Source organism: Pristiophorus japonicus, chromosome 1, assembly GCF_044704955.1.
Source record: "Pristiophorus japonicus isolate sPriJap1 chromosome 1, sPriJap1.hap1, whole genome shotgun sequence".
NCBI classification, from domain to species: domain Eukaryota; kingdom Metazoa; phylum Chordata; class Chondrichthyes; family Pristiophoridae; genus Pristiophorus; species Pristiophorus japonicus.
Window position 1 is genome coordinate 278,931,586 of NC_091977.1, and position 10,910 is coordinate 278,942,495.

General features: G+C 41.2%; 1 protein-coding gene across 1 annotated transcript in view; it reads right to left on the minus strand.

Moving 5' to 3' along the window:
• The window catches only part of rims2a (regulating synaptic membrane exocytosis 2a), a 1,685,585-nt gene extending 1,675,574 nt beyond the window's left edge, over positions 1-10,011 (minus strand). The window contains exons 1-2 of the mRNA XM_070888461.1: positions 9,972-10,011; positions 9,761-9,902 (exon numbers count right to left, since the gene is read on the minus strand). Coding sequence (XP_070744562.1) covers positions 9,761-9,902; positions 9,972-10,011 — 182 coding nt within the window. The remainder of the gene's footprint in view (positions 1-9,760; positions 9,903-9,971) is intronic.
• Positions 10,012-10,910: the final 899 nt, after the last annotated feature.

Genomic DNA, 10,910 nt, shown 5'->3' on the forward strand with positions numbered 1-10,910 from the left:
TGACAGCAACTTCTGTATTTCCGCATTTAACTGCGCACGGGCAAACGCCAGGCGTTGCTGTCAGTTGCACAGGGAAATGACGGAGACGCTGACAGTTTTTCTGTCATTACAAGCGCCAAAGCTGGGTCGATATAGATTCTGAGATCTTGTGAATTGAGGGGCAGCAGTGAGGATGCTTATACCACGTGCAGCATTGCTGTCAAGTAGCTTCCACGTCTCAGCAATGCTAAAATTGCAGCATAAATCCAGAGTCGGGGCCTTGGTCTGATCCCGAAGAGAAGTGATGTAACGCCCCCTGGCAGACGTAGTCTCACACCAAATTGGTGTGACCACCCTCCAACATGGAGTATAAACCAGGTTTAAAAAATACTCCGTGGTACCTACCTAGAATTGATTCAAATGTTTAGAGAATTGGGGCACTCCTGACCAGATTCTCTAAACCTTTACATTTTAAGCACTGGAAGAGGAGCTCTGTACAGGCAGGTGTGCATGCAGACACTAAGGGCTAGATTTTTAGTTGGAGGGGGGTTGGTAAATTATGCGCCGGAAAATGGTTTGCGACAGCAGCCAAAAAATTCGATTGCTGCGCCCTGAGTGTAGGTGGTGCGCTAAGAGAGGCGTTCCACATCTCTCTAAGGGCGTTAGGCCGGCTGAGCAACTGAAAATCACGTTGTTAAAGAGCCAGACTCGGAGTGCCCTACGGGAGGCCTCCCTGCAAAAAAACAAAAAAATCAGGACAAAAAACACAAACAACATTCCCGATAATGTACTTTCTGCCTCCCCCCCCTCCCTCCCCAATAAAGGTGATTTGCAAAAAAAACTCCAAAGAGATATCAATTTCACTTACCTTTTTCAATCATTCCTTCCCTTAGCACCCTAGGACAGTTCTGACCACCAGCTTTCCCATGCGGTCTCACTACGGGGCACTACGGAATCAGCGTGAAACAAATTTCGAGATCGGGACGATGCTGGGGACGTTGCACACCGGCGCGACACTCCCAGACGGTACTGCTCAGTGCTGCCGCAAAACCGGAACCAAATTTCCCGGCGGGGCGCAGGAAGCTGGCTGCCCGCGTTAAGCATTTCACGACCATTACAGCTGCTCCAGGGTGCTAACAGAGGCGCAATCTAAATAAAAATCCAGCCCAAAGTTCTCTCTCCATGGTGACAGAATTGCAGTTTAAGCCAGGCAGTATGAACACGGTGCTGCTCAGCAGCATCCAATATAAATGGACCATTAGTGCTTTACTATAAGCCTATCTGATACAGTGTCATTGTATAATTACATTTATTGTCCTCCATAAGCATGTTCTACCAAGTCTCAAAAATTCTAATCAAAACTATCTTCTGTTTAGGTAAGTCATCTCCATGAAAGGTACTTTTTGTATTTCATGGAAATAGCATTATATCAGAGATTAGGCAGTACTGTTTGAAGCTTCAGTAACCTCACCCAACTCTTCCACAGTCCATACAGTATTTCAGTTTTGATTTTAAATGATAATTTACACCAACTATCATCACTATAATTACTTACTTAACTCGTGGTGTTATCAAGAATACAGGATGAGGAGCCACGGGATATAATTTATATCCCATTTATGGCACTCACCGTAACTCACACTTGGCTTTGTTGCTTATGACTTACCAGATCAGCCTACTAGTGCAATATAAATTATATCCAATAGATCCTCATCATGAACGCTCGATTCGCATAGTTCAGTCTCATGAATAAAGCAACAAACTACTGAAAAAATCATAAAGGTTCCTTGGAAATTATAGCAATTATATGAACTGAATTTCCTCAGTGGGAGTATTGTGTCCCAATTCTGGGCACCGCATTTTAGGAAGGATGTCAAGGCTCTCGAGAAGGTGCAGAGGAGATTCACTTACATGGGTGGACTTCAGTTATGTTGAGAGACTGGAGAAGTTCGGGTTGTTCTCCTTAGAACAGAGAAGGTTAAAAGGCGATTTACTAGAGGTGTTCAAAATTGAGGAGTTTTGATAGAGTAGATATGGAGAAACTGTTTCCAGTGGCGGGCGGGTTGGGATGGTAAGCAAAGGACACAGATTGGCAAAAGAACTCGAGGGGAGATGAGAAGAATTTATTTTACGCAGCGAGTTGTGATGATCTGGAATGCACAGCCAGATTCAATAGTAACTTTCAAAAGAGAATTGGTTAAATACTAGAAGGGGAAAGAAAAGCAGAGTAGAGGGCCGAACTGGATAGCTCTTTCAAAGAGCCGGCACGGGCTCGATGGGCTGAATGGCCTCCTTCTCTGCTGCAAGATTCTATGAATTTGTAAGTTTTTATTTAAACAGTGAACTGCTACCATTCAAAGTTATTAAGAGAAGAACATTAAAAAAACTCATCTTTTTCAGAACCCTATGAGTGCCTATCAGAAGGTGGAAGCATGTTCATCCCGCACCAAAACAATTATCCCGAGCAATTCAAGAAAGAGTCTCACCGGCAATTATCTAAAAAAAAGAGAGAGACAGATAGTGATAGAGATGTATGGTTTGTCACAATGTATTGTCATGAATTTTAACATCTTGTAGTTTTTGCTTCCCCGTTTCTGTAGATTTGTTGAATATTTTTCTTTAAGCAGTACCAACATCATTAAAGGAATTGGGTCTGAGGTAGCTACTATTTCCAACTGAGTTAACATACGCAGTTAAATAATAAGATTGCAGAGACTCTCAAGATGAATATAGTGCACTTTTTATACATTAATGGCCCTCCATTAATAGAATACAAACTGAAAACTGGTATTTTATGGAAACTACTCAGGTCATAGTTCATATTACTCAAGAATACAACGCCATTCATGGCTTACTTTTGCTAATTATGAGCTTCAGAAATGTGTTCTCTCTTTACTATCAAGCTCAGCCACATTTTTTAAAAACTTAGGAGAAATAGACAAAAATTGTTAAGCTTATTGACTGACTGGATGGTTCAATTACTTCTTTTTCCTCTTAGCCCCGGATTTGAATATTGTTTAGACAGATGGAATAAAAATCTTCAATAACTTCCTCCACCCCCACCACCTAATGACTGTAAGGGCCCCACATGAAATGAATTTGGAAAGTCCTTGATACCTTTGATGAAATGTTGTGCTAATTAAAGTGAAGAAAGTCAGTGAAAATACTTCCCTACAGTACCAAATGTTCACATCAAGTACGTTCAGATCAGGTGTCAGAAGTAGAGTTAAACTTTACCTAATCTGCACAAAAGTGTGCTGTAAGCACTTCCTGGTGCAGTAATGTGATTTCTTAATTTCCTGTACCAGTCATCCTTAAGACCTTTCAAAGTGATATTGCTAATTTAAAATAACATAATACCAAATGAGGGGCAGTATTATAGTGTGGACTCACAGCTATCAGGAACAGGCCTGGGGGCTGTTAAGCATACTTTATCACATAGTTTGGACTGGATCTAAACCCAGGTGTCTGCAAGGCGAGGATTGTATGCTAACTTATTGAATCACTCAATTTCCTATGTTTACACAGTCTTAACCTAAGCTCTTGGTAGGTAAGATTATTACTTCATAATAAAGTATGATGGGGAATCCCCGTCATACTTTATTATGAAGTAGTAATCTTACTCAGAAGCCACAAATGTAGCTGTTGTGAGAAGGTGCATTGCAAGAAAGATTCTCTGGGATTAATAATACTACCAATTGTTGAGGCAGAGTAGCAGGACCTTTGCACCACATATAATCCATTGCTGTAGCTGGCCTGAACATGTTTAATGTTGACTCTGGATATCTGCTATTTACAATGGAGCAGCTCCAGATGCACAGTCATAACCTGCCCCAGGGTCTCTATAGCAGCAGTAAAATTGACACTTTAAAAAAAACATCAAAAAGTTAAGATAGTGTTTTTTTTATATATATAATATAGAATTATTAATCTGCATAGTAATTTTAGTCAACCAAATAAAACATTGAGGGTCTTGGACTATTTCAGTTATCCCTTTCAATGTTATTAGTATCAAAAAAGTGTCTTGCTCCATTTAATATGAGATGTTATTACTTAGGATATTCTGGAAGAAATGCCTTCCCCTCACCCATTGAAGAATAAGTACTCCAACAGAGGTCACTGCTTCTTTTTGACTACAGAAACCAGAATCAAATGTTGCTCTGACTTAATGTGAGCCACAGCAACTGACTAAATAGCTCTACTGACAGAAGAGAATTTCATGCTCTCCTTCTATTCCAACTCAATAAGAGTAAGAGTTGCTAACTGGATGAGGTACTCACTAAATTGAAAACTGACTCATGACACAATTCATCATTTATAAGGAGCAGGCATGCAATCTCCAGTAACCAACGTGTGTCTAATCCAATTATGAGCATGAATGAGTTCAAACTGCACACCAAATGATACCTCTCAATGAGGTGGTAGAAGGATAAAGGAGGTCTATTCTGCCCAAAGAGTTCGTTTCCATTTTAATGTGGTTCACTTTGGGCCAGTGTGCAAGATTGAACTTGAAAATGTGACACTTGGTGCAGTGTTAACTGAATAATATAAATTACCGACAGGTGCAAATAATTAGGTTTAAAACAGAATCAATAATTTAATGGTTTACTTTTATTTTTGGTCATTTTGGTGCTAGTTATGATGAAGCATGTCAGTGTTGGGGTGAGAGAATGTTCTTCCACTTTACCCACCTAACGCAGCATCAAACACTCCCAAATAATGACAGCATACACAGACCAACAGTGCTTGAAAACCACAACTAGCGAACAGTCCCAACTGCAGTCTTTGTTATTCATCATATTCATCATGGCTGCTCTGAGTGAGGACTGCTAATTAGCGTCATATTGGGGACGGATTTTGCTCTGAGAGGCGATCAACGGCGCTAGCCGTTCATTAGATTTGCACTTGCCCATAGACTTTCTGTGGGCTTTTGTACCGGAAATTCCTGTCAGCTAACCATCCAAAAAGTGCAGCACCCTCTACAGGGCATCTGGGACCTGTGTGAACAAAGAAAGCAACAGTGCATCTCCTTAACCAATCAGATTGAAGAATCGTTACTGAGCAGCGCAGAGTCTGAACCAGGAAGTGTCAGCTGCAATAGTGAATTAATTGTTAAAATCAGGTACAGAAAACACAATAGAGGGAAAGAAAGATTTGATTGAGAGAGATAAAAGAGACAGAATGAAAAAGTAAAACAAAAAAAAGTTATTTACATTTTATTTAAATTCCCCACAATAATTGAAATCTGAAGGAATGAGACTTCACACTTGTAAAGGTCCATTTTCTGTGCCAAATAATAATTAATTGGCAATAATTAAGACTTACCACGCCGTTAAAAGTGTACTTACAATGGAACAATGGAATGGACAAGTCCTAACTTTTTCTGGCGAGTTTAGTCTCTATCTTTGAGGTAAGCACAGCAACTTCATGTCGTTCAATGGATTTGAATGTTGAGTCAGACAGCAAGATACAGTTTATGGGAAGCATTTGGAGGAACAGGGCCTCTCGGACAGCAACTTCCAGAATTCCACATTTAACTGCACATGTGTGGTTGTCAGAGGTTGCTGCCCAATTTACACACGAGTAACAGTGAGCACTGTTAGCCTCACCATAACTTTCACAGCAAAAACTGGGCCATTATGGGAAGTTTTGTGTTGTGGATTCATCCTTATAGTTAGCAGAGGGAGGAGACTTATGGCTCACCCATCTATACTACAGACACTTCCATGACTCAGATGTGAGTGTTCTAACCCATTGTACCACCCTGTTCATTATTCCATTTTGTTTAAGATTCTATGCTTCCCTCCTCCAGTACCCTGTACCCAACACCTCACCCAAGTATGAGATATGCACATGTGAGCTTTGGGTTAGAACATGAGCAAGCGATTGAACCACAGGCATCAGAATGTATCCCAATCCGGTCCTCACCTGACATTTGCATATGTGCACTTCTGGTAGAAGGGGCTGGCTAGTGATCTGGAGTGGGAATTCTTGTCTAGTTTTCATCTTCCTATCAGAAGGACACAAAGATCAACAGTATCACCCCTAACACCAGCCTGCCTGAGGTCAGCTAACTCAGCACAGACTTGGGATTGAACCTATGATCTTCCTAGTCTTTATGGCTCAGCTAATCATTGGATAATCTCATTGTTCAAATCCATAATTAGGAGCAATTTATAAAAATAGTGAAAAAAGAGATCAGAGGTCAATCTTTTCTGATAATTCTTGTGTGTAGAATTAATATCGATATTTTCAAAGAAACATCCTTTCTACTGAACTGCAATTGCCCTCCTTGTAATTCATATTGTTTCCTTTATCGAATAATTTTTGATTATAAATATGCATTAACAGCTATATGTTTACGTCCCATTTTCAGAACTTCCGATTTGCTATCCTTTGCTTTTTTTTTAAAAGAATCCTCCACCACTGACTGTCACACGGTACCAGGAAAGGTGTCAATTCCTTCACGAAATGAGGAGTGTAAGGGAAAATACGGATACAGTAGGAAAAGGGAAAGAAAATGCACAAGTGAAAATGTTGTCTGCCTATTGTAGGGGGTTTATTAAAAGTTCTTTACATTATCACTGTTGTTTGACTATTGTGATATTGGTATTCTGTAAATAGATATAGCAGGATATGTGAAATATGATAGCCATAACCCTCAATGAAACAGAAAATGGATCAAGACCATTGAAATACATTCTACATGGGCAAAGGAACTTACATTATTGGCAAAAACTATATACAGAATAATAGATACCCAGAGTGATTACAAGGCAGTAATCTCATCAAGTGGTTCAGGTGACAGTATAACCTATGAGAATGAGGCATGAGCAGTTTATAATAGCCATCTAAACCCAGAGATGAAATTACAGCCTTGAAGTCACCCTCATGTATCTTTTTTGTTCTTTTTAATATATAAATTAAAATGTGTGGAGTTATTTTGTTGAGTTTTTTTTTAGCAATAACTGCAAGTGCCATGACAGATGGCAAAAGCCAATGAGTTCTACATCATTGATCCACACAAATATTGGCAATGAAGGATTAATAATTGGGACATCACCACTGCAAAATTATCAAAATATAATCTCCACTTGATTACTTGGGAGTAACAGTCAGTATACAAACTTTTACATTACATGTATGAAAGGTTATGGCGTACTGTGTAAGGTATAAAAATGGCATTAGCTTCTGTCCAAACTATGTCTGAGCCATCACATTCTGTTCTGTCAGGCCGTTGGCCTGTTAGTATGTCAGTGCATCTTAGCCCGTAGTGCTAATTTGATCAAACAAAAAGTTAATGTAAATGGGCGCAAATGAATAAATCATTGCCCTTATATATTTAAACTATATATATATGCCTCCTTTTTCTCTGTGGTCTGGGTAGAGATTTAACTGTTGCTCACTTGTTTGAACTTCTCAAACAGCAGTAATTAGGATGCAGGCCATAGCAATCAACTTCCACATCATATGGCCTCAACAACAAAAAAAAGAGACTGTGTTCAGAATGCCAAAACAACACACACACACACACATACATTTGGAATCAGTACATAAATAAAAATGTGAACTTATTTTAATCTACTTTTTGTAATAGGTATTGTGGATTATAAGCAGTTGACACAATCCTGGAATGACAAATACACCACTCATGAAATTAACCCTACAAGTCAATCTGCCTGTGGCGCTGAAGAGTTAATAGGCCGAACATTGTTCAATAGTGTATTTTTCATACACCATGACTTCCATCGTGGACTTTTATATAATTTTTAAAGGGGGAACATGAAGCATACAATGTTGTAAAATCCCCGACTGTGGCATCAGTTGAGATAGTTTGATGTCTGTGTGACTACTCCATAGAACACTAGTTCCCATAAATAGATCTCATACCAGTTTTATCTGACCATATGGAGAAGTAGTTCTCAACACATACACATTGACGTGGATGTACTTGTCCAGATTATTTTTTTCTCTTTCATGCATTAAACTGAAAATTTCTGGATAATCTTTCCACTTTCACAAACCTATATCCGGGTTTAAAATGTGCAATTTCCAGGAAAGCATAAACTATATATTGTTGTACATTGCCTTTTTTCTTACTTGATGACTCGTTAAATATCGCGCCTATATTGCATTCTACTAATGTGCACCATGCACAGCAGATGTAACATAGGAAAATCAAAATTTCAAGCACACAGTCAGACAACCAAGACAGAGAAGTTTAACATCCATTTGAGAAACGGTCAAAATGCTCAGTTTAAAATATTTTTTTTCTTAGTGTTAAGATGGAAAATTTTCATACACTCAGGTATAAGACCCCAACTCAAAAAGTTATCACATTCTTAAAACTATCACCCCACCATGCACCGCACTGGGAGTGAATATGACTTCAGAACTTTGAATAACATACACTTATTGTACAACTTTTAATATCATTCTGCAATCCAAACAGCGAAGGATCACACAAGTAGCATCACACAACAAACTGTGCCATTAAAAAGCCATGAAACTGAACTGAGGCAGATTCACCAGCAGGTAACTAATACTTCATATTCTTCTTGCATTCTTTGAATCCACAATCTAAATAATTAAAGACGACACTGGACCCATCAATTTAATTTTAAAAGAAAACATTACAGGAGCAAGCAATCCTCTCTTATCACAATGAAGAGATAATGATGATATGGATTTCAGAGCAAATGTAAATGTATTAAGAGACTGAATAACTCATAGGAAGACAGCAGCATTTTGGAGTAAGTAAATTAATTTAAAATGCATAACCACTGCAACACTTCAGTGGAGTATGACACCAACACCTTTCAACTAGCCCCAGCTGCTGCTGGTGACTTTGCCTTGTAATCTTTTTGAGGTTCAGGTTACCATAATAATGAAATGACCAGAAATAGAATCATTTAACTTGATGAACGGTTAAATGACTTTTGATAACCCTCCCACACTTTTCTTACACACACGCACAATGTAAATTGTCCCAGTTCTGGCTGCCTATGCTTTGTAGCCTTTAGTTCTCCATTGCTCTCTTTTTTCTCTCTCTCTGGGCATAGCTGTGCTGGCTGTTGCTCAGTCTCGGGAATTTTTAGCTCTGGTTGTGTTAAGGCTGAGGGGGCTCTGATTCTGCCTCGGAGCCTGACTGTGGCTGTGGCTGTGGCTCAGACGTGTCTGCCTTTTGGTTGTGATTGTAGCCCCGAGTCTGGGCTGGGTGCAGGGTGCAGGGTTGGGCGCTGTCCGCTGCCGTGTGGTGCTGAAATCTCCCCCTCCGTCCCCCTCCCAGGCCCGCCTGCTGACTGACACTGGAGACCGCTGGCTGCGCCCAGCGCTCCGGCTTTAGCTCGGCTTCAGCAGGAGGGGATGGTGAGCACAGGGTGGAGGGCCAGAGAAAGGAAGGGAGGAAGAGAGAGCAAGGGAGAGGACTGACATTATAATCACTTGCATTCCAAAGACAAAAAAATGCACAAAATAAAAACCCAAACACTTGCACAGCTCCACTGGGAATTCAGCATTTGGAAAAAAAAAATGAACCTTTTATTGCTGAAATTTCAGGCGGAAGATGGCGGCTGGAAAACCCAACCCGCGGCTTATAGGCCAAATATTGAAAATAAAAAGAAAAACCCTTGCATGTATGTGGGTGTCATTATTTGCAATGGTTTTTAAAATTTGCATTGGGCTTTTTTTGTTGCAATTGATGGGATTTGTGAATCCCCCTGTACACCCACACCCCACACACCCTACACCCACACACACTATGATTGAGAATTGTCCTTACCTGAGCATGGACTGTTCCTTCTCTTCCTCCTGGCGTTGCCGGTCCATGACGGCCAGGATGATCTTCCTCTCCTCCTCGGTGAGGTGGCTGAGGTCCGGCATTTGGGACATGTCTGCGGCGGCGGCGGGAGCAGGAGCTGGGGCTGGGGGAAGAGGAGGAGGAGCCGCCGCCGAAGCAAGGAGAGATGGATGAGGCTGAGGAGGGACTGGGCCGGGCTGGCGAGGGCCCCGAGGCCCGAGAGGAGCCGACATCTTCAATAATAATGATATAGGTGGTGGGGGGTGGGTGAGGAAAAATCCCCGGTAATAATTAGAGGAGCGGGGGGGGAGGGCAGGCCAGGGAGTCCCGGGTGCTGGAGCAGGCGCCCAGTCACAGTCACACCGAGATTATCTCCAGCGCTCGCTGCAATTCGCTTCATAATTCTCTCTCTCCATTTATGCATGTGCACTTTACAGCAGAGGAGGGGGGATCCGCAAAAAAAACCCTATGTGAGTTAAGGAGGGCGATGCATTGTATCCTGTAGTATCTCTCTCTCTCTCTCTGGCTGTCTGCTAACCCAACATCATCACCTTATTTTTTTTAGTTGCATCCAGCCTCCACTTGTGCAGAGAGAAAAAAAATTAAGGGTGGTGGGGGGAGAAAAATACAAAAGAATAGCCCACCCACCCTCCTGCCCAACACAAAAATAAAAGTTCAATTAAAAAAAAGCAAAGAGGAGGAGTCTAGTTCCGAGATGTAGCGCGCACACACACACACACACACACACACAGCTAGAAGGGTGTATTGACTGGAAGAGGGAGACAGAGAGAAAGAGAGAGAGCCCAAGCGAGCTTTCATTGACAGCCAACTCCCCGCAAACTCCGGAACGGATTGTCGACCAGGAACTGGAGCGCTTGTCAAACGGGGACCTGGGCTCGGCTCCCGCACCGGCCCTCCTCATCCTGTCTCACCCAAGCACAGGCAGCAATCACATTCCGCTCGGAATCGTTATGATGAGATTTAATTAAAAGGTCGCTTCTATCTGCCAGGATTAAAAATCTGTTTGCATGCATGCATTTCTCTCCCACTCTGGAAGCCACTATTGAGTCACACAGCAGCATGAACATTAATCATCGTTTTTTATCATTAAGGGACAGATCCTTTTATCTTT